At 36.5% G+C, this 17,452-nt stretch overlaps 1 protein-coding gene and 1 long non-coding RNA gene across 8 annotated transcripts; one reads left to right on the top strand and one right to left on the bottom strand.

Moving 5' to 3' along the window:
• Window positions 1-42: 42 nt before the first annotated feature.
• On the top strand, window positions 43-5,870 carry LOC143412976 (uncharacterized). The gene is made up of 3 exons (XR_013093513.1): window positions 43-175; window positions 3,212-3,342; window positions 5,739-5,870. It is a non-coding gene; the product is annotated as an uncharacterized LOC143412976 (long non-coding RNA).
• On the bottom strand, window positions 3,158-15,929 carry LOC101474989 (muscleblind-like protein 2a). Of its 7 annotated transcripts, none has more exons than XM_076874982.1 (11): window positions 15,666-15,929; window positions 15,269-15,340; window positions 12,778-13,487; window positions 9,558-9,722; window positions 9,247-9,468; window positions 8,882-9,136; window positions 7,609-7,662; window positions 7,119-7,278; window positions 5,883-5,918; window positions 5,067-5,161; window positions 3,158-3,296 (listed from the first exon to the last, which is right to left on the bottom strand). In XM_076874982.1, exons 3-11 carry the CDS (start codon window positions 12,949-12,951, stop codon window positions 3,282-3,284), a joined length of 1,176 nt encoding a protein of 391 aa, XP_076731097.1. In that variant the 5' UTR covers window positions 12,952-13,487; window positions 15,269-15,340; window positions 15,666-15,929; the 3' UTR covers window positions 3,158-3,281. The 7 variants fall into 7 exon arrangements, with proteins under 7 accessions (XP_076731097.1, XP_076731098.1, XP_076731096.1 ...); XM_076874983.1 differs by having other exon boundaries at window positions 15,269-15,337; XM_076874981.1 differs by lacking the exon at window positions 15,269-15,340.
• Between the last annotated feature and the right edge of the window lie 1,523 nt (window positions 15,930-17,452).

The raw sequence follows: 17,452 nt of genomic DNA, 5'->3' as shown, positions 1-17,452 counted from the left end.
ACCGGATGCTGTTGCTATGGTAACGCTGCATTAAAAAAAAATAAAAAAATTTAGCTGCGATCCGACTCGAGAGTGAAAAGTCACTCACCTTGTAAAAAAAAATATAATAAACCTTTATTATTCTTTGATAATGAGCAATACAGGCTATGTAACACACTCCAATTGAAACCGCCAGGTAAGTCTTTTTAATTGACTACTTTAGCTTTCACTAATAGTGATAAATACAATTTCACAGGACAGCTGTTTGAACAAATTGTAACACAAAAACATGAAAACATGCTCACTGAGGATGACACGTGGTTTCTACTGCTGATGCATTGCAAAATTAAACACAGCTCACAGGATGGCATTTACACGACATTCATATATTTATTTATGTATATTTAATATCAGATTGTACACAATTTAGAATTTACAGGAACAAAAAATATCCACAAGAAATGTTTAATTATACACAATTACTTTTGGGGAAAATGTTTGCATTCAGACCAGGATGGATCCAAATAGCTGTTGCGTGACATCTTAACGAGAAGCTTCAGTGTTTAAATATGACAGGTTGCAATAAAATGCTAGCCAACCCCACAAGCCAATCAATATCAGCTATTTCAGGTGTCGTTACAATGTAATAATGTCCTCATGTTAGAAATGTGTGTATCTTAATTTAAGAGAAAGGTTCAGTGAAGTTTATTCTATTTATTAGACGACATAGAAATCATAATTAGTGAACAAATACAGACTCAGTAATACACCAAAGGTAAGGCAAAGTTCACACAAAGCCTGTCTTCTCAGTTGTCTGACTGTAGAAAAAGTGCTTATGAGAAGTGTTTCCATCAGTCAGTCAGACCAAACATTCTTACTGTTCACATCTTTTTGACTGGGCGAGATCTCAAACAACCTCTGTGTGCAGGTGGATCCATGACATTCAAACGTTTTGCCATAACATAACACAAACATTCAAAAACATGCCTTTAAGTAAAATAAATAAGTGGGGAAATATTGTATGTCTAATAGCAGTCTAAACTTTTAAAGCAATTATATTTTGAAAGCCAAATACATTTTTAAGTTTGGTGCTCAACATGCAGAGGGAAGCCTTAACAAACACGAAACTAACATTTCAAAAGTTCTCTTTTATGCACTGTTTTACCCACAGTGTTTCACCATATAATAATAAAGTTAAATATCCAAGTTTCTTCCAAGTAATCTAATTACTGTGAGGAGATACAGCTAATCTACCACCGACCAAAATACAGTTTTCATCACTGCAACTTGGGATTGCCCTCAGCAGCAAATCAGACAATAAATGACAAACTACTGTTACACCATTATGAAAATTACTTCTTTTCTTTTTTGGAAAACATGTCCTGTACGATGCACTTTTGTACATAAAAATCAATCCTATGGCCTTGGTCATACAAAGGCTTGTTGTCCCTTACAGGCAGCAAAAAGGATGAATTGCTTTAAGTTTCTCCTTTGTCCAACATCAATCCCTGGACACAAGACCGCTTTTAATAGGCTAACAGATCAAGGTCCTTTGAGAAACCCTCAGCACACCTAAAGTAATTTTAATAAATTGCATTCATCACAAAATAAAAGAATACATGTTAAAACTATTTTGAACTAATATTACACCAGTAAAATTATGCTCGTAAATTCTATTGACATGTAAAACATCACAAGGAAAATATATAATAAAAAAGTGAAGAAATGCAAAAGATTCAATGAAAGGTTTCTATTTGTACACCTTGTTTGCAAAATAGATAACTAAAATTCTAATAAAAGAAAGAAACAATATTTTTCTTAATCAGACACAATGCCCACCCTGTCTGCTGCTAAATAGTAGACAGCAATGAGTAACTGCATCATGCCGCGTCAATCTCTCATGACTACATGTCACCAAATGTTTGCCTCCTTCTACTTTACTACAAAAGTATTTTGCCCTTTTTGCTAATTTCTTGTCGAAAAATGAAAGAAAATCAAATTAAATTGAAAATTACATTGAATAACATACACATTAAAGCATCAGTGAAAACAAACTGTAAGCCTAATTAACAGGTCCACACACAATACCACTGCATTTACATGGTATTGCAAAAACACGTAGATTTAATCCTAATGTATATGTCTTAAGTGGAATAGATTTTCTGAGTGTTTTTCCACACAAACCTTTTCAAATATACTTAATCATTGCATGCACAACTGTTTAGGCACTTGTAACCTTCGATTAATACAGTACTGACAAGTGACTGCAACATTAAGACTAACAGTTGAGACACTACTCAACACGCAACCCTCACAGGATCACAAGAGCTTTAGTTTGAATATGAGCAGCAGTAACTTCATACTCTTACTGAGCTGACTTTCATGGCTGTGGAGGCTATATCAACTTGAACAAGTGAAAAGTATTTACAGATCCATCAGTGAGTCAGCAATTGTCTTGAGCAATAATGCACATTTACTAAAGAGGTGTTAAATTAGAAAAACAAAATTGCTTTGAACGGATAAAACATTTCATTTCTCTCAGAAAAGACAGAAAACAATCTGTATATGTAATGCAAAGGCACACCAGGAGGTGGAGCACTGATCCATTACTCTGGGTGAAGTATAGAGGGACTCAGAGCATTTTTAAAGGGACATCCATAAACCTGCTGTTAGATTACATTTTTTTTATATACACAATTTTTTGTTAAGTTTAAAGTTAAATTAAGTGCTTTTCTCTTTGATTAAAAGTTAAATCTGGCACTAGATGAGCAATCATTATCATCAAAAACAAAACTTTCTTAGTTTAAATAACACATTCAATAAAGAATATGATGATGATAAAACTGCAATATAATCTACAATATAGGACGCCTTTACACCTGACATTAACAGGTACTGTCTACAGACTGAGAACTGATTAAAATATTTACATTATTTAAAACATCTCTGTTGTTTAGTTTTATGCCACTACTGCCAGTTTACTTCTCTGTAGCATCTATTGTATTTAAGTTTGATTGGTGGCTAAATGCACTCATAACCCTATCAGAATTAGTTTAGGAAACAAATAAATAATGCACATTGATCGTTGAAGGTGCATGTTAGCAGGTGCAAAGGCGTGTACAATAACAATCTCTCTGACACCTGTATCATCATCATCATCATCATAATGTCAGATAAAGTCGGCGATGTTATCCACATGCAGCCTCTTGTATTTTGTGTGTATTGTTAACAGAATATTTACAGAATGGCTGCCCGGGACCCTTAACAGCAGCAACACGGCACTGGCTTTCTGTTTCTGGCGGTTACTTGAGGATGATCTGTTTCGGAGGCAAAGACAAGTCACTGAGTAGTTTCACACAACAGGTATACTTTACAATCGCCTTTGTTACAAGACAAAGATTATTAAGGAACTCACTTCTCACTCTTAAGTGATATGAAAATACAAAGTTTAAGTGAAATGAACTTTATTCTCTTGATACATAGTTTTGTAAAAATGCGGCTTGACCTTGAAGCTAATTTAAGGTTAAAAGTTTTATTGATTTGCAAAAGTGATTTGGAACTGAAATTATAAGTTTTGATATTAAAAAATGTGTTTAAACAATCAAATGAATTATTTTACACATTGAATAAATTGTTTTATGCATTTTTAAAAACAGTTTTAACTATTTATCAGCTTCAAACCCTTTTTTTTTTCCAGTGTCAGACTTTTGACCGTGATTTTGTGTTGTGGCTATGTATCAAAGGGGAGGGGTGCGTGTAGACTAGTGATTGAAAGCTCCTGTGTCACGTTGGTTACAAGTTTAAAATGAGCATTTTGGCTGAAGATGGTCACTGCTCCTTCACGGGATGCTGCCGGCACCAGCCACAGTTTCAGATTGTGCTATAATAGACTATATTGATGGGTCAATATTTGAAACATATTGATATACATACATGTGGGGAAAAAATTTACCCCTACAACAAGGAATACTGTTATCTGATTGGGTGGTAGGTTGCAAAAAAGCTATATTGAGATTAGAATCTCGCCCACCTTATTTAAACCTAATGTAAAAGAGTTCATAGCACCTGCAATATCAATATGTTACAAACATTCACTCATCAATATAGTCAATCATAGGATAATCCAGGAAACCATGTTTCTTACCTGTTGGCTGGTGCCAGCAGCATCCTGTAAAGGAGCGATGACCATCTTCCATCAAAATGCTCATTTTAAACTTGTAACAAATGTGACACAGAAGCTGTCAATCATCAGTCTACACCCACCTCTCCCCCTTCATACATGCCCACAACACAAAACCAGGGTTAAAAATCGGAAAATGATCAAATCAGATGTAAAATAAAAAAATAAACGTAAACTAACAAAAAAAAAAAAAAAGAAAACAAATTTATTCAAAATAAAATCATTCTTTTGTTTTTTTTAAACAGTTTTTTTTTTACATTTTAAATATCAAAACTTAGAATTTCAGTTTCAAAAGACTTTTCAAATGAATAAAACTTCTGACTCTGACTTAGCCCCACACTTTTATGCCAGTGGTCATGACAAAGTTTAAATACTAACTTATCCGTATGTCCATATGACTTCATTCATTAAACATTAAAAAGACAACAGTAATCAAAGTAAAGAATACCAAATACTTTAGATTTACTCTCTCAATCCTAATATTAAATGTTTCAAACTAGCCAATTGAGGAAATGTGAATAATATTTTTTATTACACGAATAATAAAAATCTTATATTAAGACGTTGCACACAGAAAGTCAGCATAACCAATATCAAGAACTGTATGGTTAAGTCCTATATACTGTAGCTTGTGTTGGAAAAGACACTGACATCAACCAAAGCATAAAACATGCAATAGAGAATATAAGCGACACCACAGTTTGCAGATGGAAGAGCTAGAAATATGTTTTGTTTCTAAAGGAAAGGATGAGATGCAGCCTAGTTGGTCTACGAGGTACACGAAAGCTTAATGCTGCAATGCAAGCCGGGCATCTCTACGCTGATGAAGCAACTCCCCTGATTGAAAGATGAAGCACTTATTTAGAGCTCAAGGATTTATGACAGAAAGCTTTAAAAAGGAGCAAACCTGATTGGTTGGTGCTGTTGCTGCGTAGGGGACACTTGTGGCGGGAGTAGTTGCTGCAGAGACAGTAGCAGGCGTAGCACTGTACATCATGGGGACTTTTTCAGGAAGGGAACCATGAAAGCAATGAAAAGGGAGGTGGAGCATTATGGTAACCATAGCAATGTATCTCTCTCTCTTGCCAAGCAAATACAAAATGACATTAGCAGCAAGCCATCATTGGGTTAGACCAGCAGATGGCATGTGATCACACAGCAAAGCGAGACAGCAGGGGAAAAACATAAAAGGAGGGCTGATAAGAGATAAAATTAGGAAATCTGTCCATAATCTGGCATCCCACAAGATATGGCATGTAAAGCTATGCCACCAGAGGTGATCAATGTGTTTGTTTGTTGTTGTTTTGTTTTTTTAAATACAACATTTACAGAGTTTTACTATTAATACAAAACATTAAAGAGCATAAACTATGAGGTAAATCTATGGGATGCTGATCAAATTTCCTAATCACAATCCAGAATAAACCAAAAGTGCTTACATTTCTTTACTGTGCTTTGATTATTTAAAATAATTTTACAAGCATATATACATACAGGGCTCTGATCAGAAAGGCAAAAAATGAAACATAAAGCTAAAAATGTTTACTAAAAAACTAAAGTAATCTCTTGTTTTTTTCAGTTTTTGTTCTCATCCAGTTTCCTGGTTCAAAGGGTTGATTTCTCATCCGTTAATAGTAAGTATACTCTACCTTATCCAGACAAAGTAATGTATTCTTTACTACAAAAGGACATGGTTAAAGAAGAACATGGAGGAGGCACCTACCAATGCCATTAGCTGGAGTCATGCACAACACAGAACCTGTGTGATTTACAGGTGAAAAAAGAAAAGGTCTTTATCAAAATCGACATACATTAATATGGTCAATACTGGTGTAAGCCCATAAAAACAGATCTTTACTTTATTAAACAGGCCCATTGTGTTAATGCAGCATTGTTTTGTTCTGATGGATACAAGCTGAGTAACACAAAACTAGTGTTTTGTAGTTAGTGTTCACTAACTACAAAACAGGCGCATTAACATAGAATACATTTAAGAGAAATTTCTGCAAGCAAACAGACCTTTTCAAACCAGACATTTACACTGGTCGCATTAGGTGAGGTGTAGGTGTATGGAGAGAAATTGCCTCAAAAAAGGTTACAAATATGTACAGTATGACACACAAGACCCCCCCCCCCCCCCCACCAAAAGAAAACAAAGGAAATCCCAATTTTACACCAGAACATGAACACAGCTTACATATATGGATCTGTGCAAAGCTGACCTTGTGAAATGTGTCTCAAAAGCCCACGTGTGCATATTAGGCGATTAGTTCACATGGTTTTGTAAGTGAGCGAGAGGGATGTTACGTGTAGTTTTAGACATTTGTATACACAGAAAATTATCCGATTTGTGAAGCTGAACTTAACAAATTGTGTGTAAATGATCAGTATTTAGTCAGGTTTAAACGTATGCATTTGTAAATCTTAGTTTACGCGTGTGTGTCATACTGTACACATTTGTAATTCTTTGAGGCAAATTTCTCCCCATATAGGTGTGTCTATGACCATGACTTGCCAACTGACATATAGCACACCTGTTGCCTTGAAGAACCTGCCCTGGTTGTTAAGAGGTCATCAATTTGCTTTGTAACCACTGCTTCAATCTTTAATAGTTTACTGGTTCTACTGGAGTAACTGAGAGCAACTGTTTTTCATAACAGTCTTACTTTTCGTAATATGAGTTTAACAAAGTTTAATTATAAGCTATGATAAAGCCAAGAATCTTGCAGTGACATGTCAAAAACCTGTTAGTGTAAGGATTAAGAGTCACACCCTTTTTTGAAAGCTTTGATATAACAGACCTGTTCACAAGGAGTGCTGCTGATCCTGCAAATTTCTTCAGTTAAGTAACAGTAATACATGATGTGATATTTGCGAACAATATCTGACGGCAATAAGCCCTGAGACAGACACGGAAATCTAGCTTAGCCATGGAGTCATAGCAGGTTTGGAAGCTCACCTGTGGGATAAAATGCTGCAGTGGGCTGCTGCAGAGTCTGTGAGCTGACCAGAGCCTGCTGGTAGTGCAACAAACTGGGGCTGAGGAGAGAGCCGGCCCAGCTGCTCTTCTCAAGAACTGGTCTCTTTGGTAGGGGTTGCAGAACACTATGGGGAAAGGCCTGGAAAGGGACAAGAGGCAATAAGACACTTCCCATATTTCTGTTACGCACACCTTTAAAAGGATATGTTAGTATTTATGTTTAAAAAATGATACACATGACTAAAATATAAAGATGACACAATGAAAAAGAAAACTACCACAGATATGACTGGTGTAATGTATTCACCAAAACTTATTTGACAACTTGAGCACTTAAAAATACCCATGCTGACAGATCATGTACAGAAGGGCAATATAAGACTTGAAGAAGCCGTAAACCCCAATGACAAAAATGAAAAGTTCTCACAGTACAATTAATAGCTACATGCAAAGCAAAAGGTGAAAGTACCAGGTCTACAGTTGCCTCGAGGGGTCGCTTCATTGCTTTGGCAGTCGACTGAGTCTTTTAATAGCAGGCAGCGAGCACATGATGGCAGTGGGCCAATGGGATTCAAGCGTATTAACATACAGGTAACAGCAAGCAGAGGTGCATCATGGAGGACAGCATTGTGGATAGGTGAGAAGGGGAAAACAAAACAAAAATAACCTGAATGTAGTATACCACATAAAACACAATATTCATGCACAGTAAGGACACATTAAACTAAAGATTCCTTAATTAGTAGGTCAACATGTACAGTTAATGAATCATTTTGGCAACAAAGACTTATAATAACAAGGGTGTAATAACCTTAAACTATACGTCAAGTTTGAGAACAATGCTTAAAATGAAAGGTATTAAAATATTAACAAAACCTACTATGCACACAAAAGGATTTTGGAACACGCTGGTTTTATGACTCCAAGTGCAGGATACTGATATAATGCACAGCAAGCACTTAACAGTTTCATAATTAAATGAAAGATAGCTTGGTTTTATGAAGGTAGCAAAGGCAGTACCACAAATCAAAAGTTAAAACAACCATGCACCTGATGTCACAAAGCACAGAATGTGGAGCTCCATTTACTGCATTCACACTAAAGCTTTTGAATTACAGATGTCTCCTTAACTTGTACAGTACATAAGAACAACTAACAACTTAAACTACAACCTAAATAAAAATGTATGGAAAAGAATTAACCATAAAAGATGATGTATGCTAGACATGATTTTTAAGTAGAATGGAGGCCAAAGAAGCATAATTTAGTGAGCCAATGTGGCTTTAATATTGCACTAAAGAAAAGATAATAGAAATTGTGAGAAGCCTGATTGTGCATTACATTTAAAGGCTATTTAATGATACTTAATGACGCAATTTAAAAACAATCCAAGAAAAATTGTAGCTGTAAGACTTAATGAAGAGGATCAATTTAAAATTGCTAAGACTATGTAAATCTGTGAGAGGAAGGTGTCAGATTCAACTGTCTGAAGTTTTACATAGGAAATCAATATTGTGACCTTTAAGAAGTTTTATTTAAAAATAAAATACTGGTGCATTTCTTTGATATTAAACTACTTCAGGAGTTGCTGCTTAAAGTTTTGAGAGGAGCTTCTATTCAACTTCACTGAATGTACCATTACAAATGCTTACAAATATGCAGCACTCCACATTCAGCAATTTCATAGACAGAACAATGATGAACACTTTATCAATCATCAGAAGGATAACACTCTGACTTACCACAGCTGCAGCTGCGGCCTGTGCTGCCACTGCTGTCTGATTGATTTGTTGTTGACTGGATTTGATTTTGGCCTGCAAGTGTGCAGGCGGGTGAAAATACTTGCACTTCTCCCTGGAACAGCGACTCTTGATGTAGTCCATGCAAACAGTGACAGTGTTATCCGTGGTGTCAATCATTGGGCTGTCACTGGGATGAGCAAAGCGGCAATCTGTCTCCCCTCTTGCACAGTTTCCTCGCTGAAACTCACGACACACCTGAGAGGAGCAAGAGGAGTTCAGCTTTTAAATGTGTAGCCAGATCATGTGAAACCGCATAAGCGCTAATGTATTTTTATGTGAAGTCACGCCTTGGTGTGCATGAATACCTCTAGTTTGTCTGAACGCTGAAGCTTCTGTGAGGGAGAAGAAGAGGAAGAGGAGGAGGAAGAGGAGGAGCACTGGACTGAGACAGGTGAGCTCCCTGGAACAAGAACCGGAGTGCTGGAGAGGATGTCTGAAGGAATGAGGCTCATTCCATGGCTTAATGGTGTCATGTATGAACCATAACCGAGACCAGCGTTTGTGCCAAGTCCCTGTGTAAATGTTGGCTATGAGGGAAGAGCATACATATTATGTGTGAGAATGCCATCCATCAACATCACACTGACTTAAAATTCCTCCTGAACCAGGACTTTACCACAGGCTGCAGGCTGGGTCCAGGGATCATGAGCTGCATCTGCTGGGCAAGCACGGCTGCTGCAGTCTTCTGATGGATGAGGTTGTTGCGCCCATTTATCTCTAACTGGGTTTTTAAGTGTGAAGGTGGATGAAGGTACTTGCAGTTTTCTCTTGAGCATCTGCCCTGCATTCAGAGAAATTATAAAGTGAAATAGAAGCATTTTCATTCATATCATAAAGAAATTTTACAATCTGATAGACTAAAAATGTTGCTGAATCAAAAGACTGAGAAAAAAAATGAATGTTTTATTTTCATCAAAATCCTGTAAGATTGTCTCAAAGAAACGTAATCGTCAACATGTTTTTTCTCCACAGCTCTCCCACTCAGGCTCCACTGTCAGCGGTGCTGTGTTGCATGACGTGACAGCTAGTCGTGGCTAGAATAAAGCATTTTACATTGCAATGATGGATGTCAAAATTTTCTTGAGTCAGGCACAAGACTTTACTTGGAGTGCAGACAGTTAGTGTTGAAAAATGCAAAAGAATAAACTGTTGCAGATTATGTGTTGCATTACATCCTTTATTTAGACTCTCACAGATCAGATCAGAGCTGGTACTCAGAAGTGTTAATCAGCAGGTTAAATGATTTTTCCCATGAAAATTTCACAGACTACACAATTCTCAATCCTACCCGACCCACCTACTATCCAAAATCATTCACTGCACAGTCACTGAACATCAGCTTTGAATGCAACACTTGTGCAGCATATACTGTGCATTACAACATGCATTGGCTAATTACACAGGTTTTTTTTTACTCATTTAGCCTTAACGGTGGTATATTTCAGCGGTTTGTTTTTAACCCTAAATACAAAACCTGAAAAACCCTTTATTTATTTATTTTACCCTCAATATGAGCCAATCAAAGCCATCCCTGCCACTCAGGCATTTATATTAACCTAATAAGAGATGAGCGTTCTCTCTCCTATATATTCAAGTTCTCAGACTCATGTCTGCTCATTTAAATTTCTTCTGACATTCATTTAGATATATATTCTGAATACTGGTTATTAATTTGTCTTATCTATAAAGAAAAAATGTAGTACTCACAGAATGAACCAAACAAGGAGATACAACAACCAAGGAATGACTTGACTTTATATCTTCAGCATCTAGCCCTAGAAAATTTTCAGAAGTAATGCCTGCTGGTACTGAACTTTAGCCCTGATATATAACAAAAACGTATCGCCTACAATAAAACTGTAGAAACAGCAAGTAAAAGGAATCAGTTACATCTGGACATCAACAGTACTGTCGGGTGCTTTATTAGAAGCCACGAGGATCTACTTACAATACCAAAGAGTGTGCATATTCTTCAACATGATGACATCAATTGTGTTAGGATTCACTGGTGAATGGGAAAGTTAACAGTAATTGTTTTGACATGTCCTTCTCACTCACAACCCTGAATTGAACAAAAATCGCATGGCAACAACGTCAGCAGGAAAGCCAAGAGAAAAATACGAGGAAAACACGTCTCTGAATGGCTAGCTCTCACTAAGCAAACAAGGGCTCAATACTACAAAACATCATTGTAAACTTTGACATAGTTAGACAGAGTTCCTAAAAATTGGAAAAGCACAGCTTGACATTCATTCTCGAAATTCCAGTAGAAACTCTATACTCCCCTTAAGGTACCCTGTTGAAAAAACATTTTAGTCTGGCTCTGAATAAACTGCACATTTTATTTAGAGCAACGAATGAACATTTGTTAGAAAATCTTCAGCTAATTTGACAAATAAAAATCATAAATAAGGCATTTTAGGGTATCCTTTATCTCATGTAACAGTAAATTAAGTAGTTTTGATATTTGCTTGTTGGTCAAATAAAACAAGCACTTTACTTGTGAACAGGACAATCAGTTTAGATCATTTTTATATATGAATGTAATTTATTTATACTCTTTCTTGAGTTTCTTGAAATGTTCTATTCAAATCTATTATAATTATGATCATTAAATTTCCATATTAATCAATATGAAGGTAATGCAGATAGTTGCAGTTGTAGCTTTTCTTTTCAAAGCAGAGAGCTGTTCTCACCTTAATATTTTATGAGCAAAATGTAATACAATCTTTTACAAAGGAAATTACAGATTTCTGGCCGACTACTTTGCAGTAAAATAAATATTATGGAAACCTCTAATCACTTTGATAAGTTGAAAAGTGCTTGGTGCCACTTATCTACAACATAAAGCCAATGTCTGAACTAATAAAACCCCCCTTTCAGATATGCACCCAATTAATCTGTTGTTCCATTATTCTGTTGGCATCTGAATGTATCAATTAGATTTCTGAATGAAGACTCCGGTCGCTTTTTTAGCCAACAGGCTGGACCTACCATACCAAAGAGGGATGATTAGTTTATGAAAAGGGAAGACGGACTGCAGAGTGGTGCAGCTCACCGACAGTCATAATAATCAAGATGAACAATAAATGTTTTTATATGAAGGAATGAAGTAGATTCATTCTATGAATGCATTCGGGCCCATGTCCACGGGAGTTACAGGCAAGCTATGTAAAAACTTGTAGCAAGGTGGTAAGGAGATGAGTCAACATGAGGATAGTCCTGGAGGCAAAGCTGGATTTTGGTGTGATGGTGAATGTGTGAGAGTGGATTAAGGATGCCCCCACCTCATTCAGGGCAACTGAGCAAGCAGGAGAATAAACTGACTGTAATCCATCTGGCTGCCAGATTTTTTTTCTTCTTCTATCACCTAAATCCTCTGGATAAGTGATTAGATTTTACTGTACAATCTTTGGGAAATAGTGGTATTACCCATGATTTCACAAATAGTAGAGCAATATGGGAAATGAGGCTGGATGCTTGGGAGGGTTAATGCACTGAAGGGCTCTGAGAATTCAATATTAAACTTACACCTGACTATACAACAGTGATGCTAACAGTTGATTTCTCTATTATCACCACTTAACATGGGAAATGAGCATGCTTGAATTTTTTCTAACCCAAGAAATAATTATTTTTCTTTCACTTTTATAAACGAATAACTGACACGTACTTCCAGCACTACATTATTAAGCATATAAGTAACTTACACAGTTACACTGCTAGCAAACAGCAACAAAATCCAGTTTTCCTTTTAGTCTTAGTTTACTTTCATACTCCTTTATACAGGGGCATTATTTTCTGACACTTAATAGAAGATCATTAATATGTCTTACCTTCAGTGAGTCAAAGCAGGCTATGACTCTTCCATTTTCAATTTGGCAGCTCTTCGACGGATGAGCAAATTTGCATTCCTCATCACTGCGTGAACAGTTTCCTCGCTGAAACTGTCGACAAACTTCCAGAGTTAGCCATTTTGTGTCTCTCGCTGAAGAAATATTTAACGCCATGTCCAAAAGTTGTAACTTTAAAGCAACTTTTAAAAGTCACTCTTATTGTTGAAAGACTAATTCACCAGAAGCTGTAGCTTAATCTCAGCTTTTAGCTCTGAATACAGTCTGCTTCTTTGTTAAAACAACCAGATGACTCCCCCATCAGAAGGAGCAGAAAAATCAGATGACTAGCCAATCAAAGAAAAATTATCCTAGAAACAAGAACAACTGTGTTTTTTACAGCAAGAGACTGCAGTGTATACTCCACAGCCGAGAACGCCCACAGAGAGTGAACAATGATCTCAACACAGAATTGTTACTCTGTCGTATGTGCGCTGGTCAGTAGCCTCCGTCTTGTTATCCTCTATTTTATGGCTTGAATTTCTCATTCTTTTAGGTGCTGAAAGTGTGCAAACCAGCGACAAAGGGCTTGAGCTGAGGTATCCTGTGTTGGTGCATGAGACTGCAACTTAAAAAAGAAGCGAGGGGCAGCAATGTACATGAACCAACTTCAGGTCAGAGATATCTTCTCAAAGGCACTATCTGTTTGTAATCTGAAAGAAAAGAAAACAGGGATATTACTGAAATTAAACTTAATTGTGATTACAGCATCATTAGTCTGTTCAGTGGGCATATTAAGATACGTTAAGATGTTATGTAAAATATGAGAACAAACTCCCCACAGAAAGACAGGTTCGAACCCAGGACCTTCTAGCAGTGAGGTAACCACTGCACCAACATGCCCCCATGACAATAGTGCAGAGCAGACAATTCACATTGTTAGAACTCCTCTGTAAGTAATAAAAGTTCAGCTCATACAAAGCTGTCAGCGTTTTATCAAGAAAAGAGACTTTGCACACACCTGCAAATCACTCACCACCTCACATCTGTTCCTGTCTTTATTTAAAGCCATTAGTCTGCCTCCTCTATAAACTGAATTACAATGAAGTGGCAGATGCCATCCATTTAAACTCATACAACTACACAAAATAGGTTTGAATCAGCAAAGCACAAGTCATACATTTTGCAATCAGGCATAAAAAAATCCGTTTATCTTTCACCATGGAGCTCCTTCTCATCATTTCGTGGGAAATCCAAAGGGAATACAGATGTTTTATGCCTACACATTTCACTCTTTTCCAGGTTATGCTGCCTAAATAAAAGCATTAGCATTTTATAAAGGCACCAGATCACACAATCAGAGTTTTGCTGAAACACGGTTATGACACATTTGCATCAAAGTTTGTTCATCAGGATCCATTAATTGCACTTTATAAGAGTCATACAGTTATTGCAGCCAATTCATTTTTTTCTACTTCTCTATGTACTGCTAAGCTGGTTGGGAGTCAAACACAAACTGCGTAGTCAGACCTGCAACTACACAGGAAGTTGCTGAGCAGACAGAAAAGGTGGACAACTCATGAGCTGATTAAATCTGCATGATTTGATTTTTTTTATCCTACTAAAATCAACTAAAGCTATCAGTAAATACTGCACTCCAAAAGCTGTTTTGCTCTGCTGCTCTTCCTTTTCTTTTGCAGCAACCCTTGGTCTAACAGTACGCTGCAGCAAATTCCTTTAGGCGCAAGTCAGGAAACAGAGCAGGAAAACCGACCTCTCTCACTTCATTCGGCACTAAAATGCTTGTTCTTGTTTCCTGGAATCTAGGCTGGAGATACAACTTTCAAGCTGCTGACTTCTAAATATACTGACAAGAAAAAACAACTCTTACCCTTCTTTCTGTCCCATGGATTCAGTGACTAAAGATTTTCTCTTCACAGCAAGAAAAACAGACTCTCTGCCAGGCTCTGACTAAAACATTTCCAGCCACCCCCTTCCTGTCTGGGAGCTGGCCTCTGGGAAGACCCTCCCAGTTAGAAATTGTCCAATAGGGAACAAGAATCTGATCTGCCATGTGAAACTTCCTGTTGACCATTTATTTATGATTACAATCTGATTACTTGGAGAACGTGGAATTCAACACTTGATCCATGCCTCCAGAGTTTGCTGCTGCAGGGATGAACAATGATGCATGTGAAATAAATTATTTTGCAAGCTTGCACAAAGCTTCTGCACAAACATGACTACAGAGCATGCAGCCCATAAGTGTATATCCTAAACACTCTTTACAGTTAATTATCATAAATACAGGCCTGAGTTATTAGCTCCATACCTTGGATTAGGTGCAGGTCAGTATGCTGGTATTAAAAACCCGTAATAACCCAATGTAAATAGAAATACGCCTTTTTTGTTTTGTGTGTGTTATCTTTCAGTTCTAATTGTAACATTTAAATAATTTCAGCATCCTTCTCAGTTCAGGGGTGTAGCCACTTACTGCTGACAATATGATGGATGGCGTTGTCTTAATGGCACTTCCGAGTATCCCAGGTAGGAATCATTTTGTCTACTTTTTTAAAAAAATGTAGTCATTTTCAGAGTAAACGAGGAAATGCACATAAGAAGCACCGCTGTAGGTGTACCATAACAACAAATACAATCATATTGTGTCACTGTAATTCGATTAAAAGCTGTAAGAAAATACTTTAAGGCTTACTAGTACAATGGCAGTCAACTAACTGCCACTATTTTGTATCACGCAGTTTTATTACCACAGTTTGAGACTGCTAGGATGCTTAAGTGTCAGCTTTACAACCCAATCAGAAATACATTCACATTAACATGCATTAGCTTGCATTAGCCACACTGGTAGCAGAAAGACAGGACCTGCTTACCTCATCATCACGAACGAGCTGCTTCCCAGAGGATACGACAATCACGCACCAGCTAGGACAACGGCAACCCAACTAACGAAAACAATATGTCAAGTGTTCCCGAAATTTCCTCTCAATAGCCTCTTTATTTCTCGCCCTGTTCTGAGAATTACCGCTCGTTATTTCATCCACGTCTCCGACCTAATTTCTTTAGTTTGTAGCGCTGCACAGATTTAAGCAACAAGCTTTTGACAGCTTACTGTACGACCGTCAGTTCAGTGTGATAAAGGGGTGTCCCTGGGTGCGATGCGAAGGCTGAAAACAGCCATTAATTCAGCATATGACGTTTCAACCGAGCGTAAGGCGTAATTTATTGTATAGAGACATTTCATACATTAAGTTGATTTCTAAAATAATAATATAGTGGGAAAAAGTAGGCATTCTTTAACTTCTATTTTCTGACACCCACCCTACGTCCGCAAAGTGGTACGATCCACACGAGTGCCAGTAGGCTAAAAGGGCAAGGGTTTGCTTGTTACCAAGGGAACAGCAATAAAACTATGTGAGTTTTGTGGATTATGTTCATGAGAGCACTCGTTCCCACACAAATATAAACAAATTAACGAAGAATGTATATATATATTTTGAAAAAGGCATTGGAAAGTGAGAATTTAGCAACAAACAAAAACTTTACAAATATATATGTGTGACGTCTTGTCCATTTATTTGGAAGAAAAGTAGTTATAAAAATATAATTTGTACAAGGTATTAAAAACCTGTATATGTATATTACTAATATGAAGCAGATGCAGTAGCATGCAATCTCACAGGTCTGCTCAAGGTCAAATACGATGGATGCTAACCGAGATAGGATGTCAGAGAGGAAATGGAGGGAGACAGAGCAGAGACCATCATTTTGCTATAAAGTCAAATATTTATACTATAGAGATATAAAAAAATGCTTACTCTGAGTCCAGACATGGTGGTTGTGCTGGACTTTATCACTGGCACATGTATGCCAATTTTCTACTTGTCATATTATTTGTAAAAACAAAACAAAACACACACACACACACACACACACACACACACACACACACACACACACACACACACACACACACACACACACACACACACACACACATTTATATATGTGTATATATGTGTATCTATCTATCTATCTATCTATCTATCTATCTATCTATCTATCTATCTATCTATCTATCTATCTATCTATCTAGATATATATATATATATATATATATATATATATATATATATATATATATATATATATATATTGGTGGTATTCAGCGAATGATGGTGTTTATAGAAAGCATATTGTTAGCAGCAGATTAAAAGTTGCATATGTTTAATTTTCGGTTAATCATGATTATTTCTTCTATCTATCAATTCTTTTATCATTAACAGTTTATTATAAGATAGTTACTTTTCAAAGTCATATTTCTATTTTTATTGCGTATATTGTCATTTAGCAGCCCGTTTCATTCTTAATTTGTTTATGCACCTTTAATTGTTGTTGTGTTTAAATATATTGTTTTTCTTTCATAGCCTTGTTTTGTTAGGTTTGATTGTTTTACACCTAAGGACATGGAGACAGACTGTTTTTTTAAACAGAAAATATAACCTAAAATATATAAAAATGTTCATTTTAATTCTTGAAATAGAACAAGTAACCAGTTAGTAATTGAATGTATAAATAAATATTCTAATTATATGTCAGATAGATAGATAGATAGATAGATAGATAGATAGATAGATAGATAGATAGATAGATAGATAGA

Source organism: Maylandia zebra, linkage group LG16, assembly GCF_041146795.1.
Source record: "Maylandia zebra isolate NMK-2024a linkage group LG16, Mzebra_GT3a, whole genome shotgun sequence".
Lineage (NCBI taxonomy): Eukaryota > Metazoa > Chordata > Actinopteri > Cichliformes > Cichlidae > Maylandia > Maylandia zebra.
The sequence above is the reverse complement of the archived record's forward strand: the minus strand, read 5'-3'. Positions and strand labels throughout refer to the sequence as shown.

Bases quoted from the DNA above. Each gene is read 5' to 3' on its own strand.
- LOC101474989 (XM_076874982.1), bottom strand. From the start codon at position 12,951: ATGGCGTTAAATATTTCTTCAGCGAGAGACACAAAATGGCTAACTCTG. The intron at 7,279-7,608 runs GTACTTTCACCT...GTCCCTTTCCAG, and splicing joins TCGAGGCAACTGTAGACCTG to GCCTTTCCCCATAGTGTTCT. The intron at 5,919-7,118 runs GTGAGCTTCCAA...TAAATCACACAG, and splicing joins TGCAGCATTTTATCCCACAG to GTTCTGTGTTGTGCATGACT.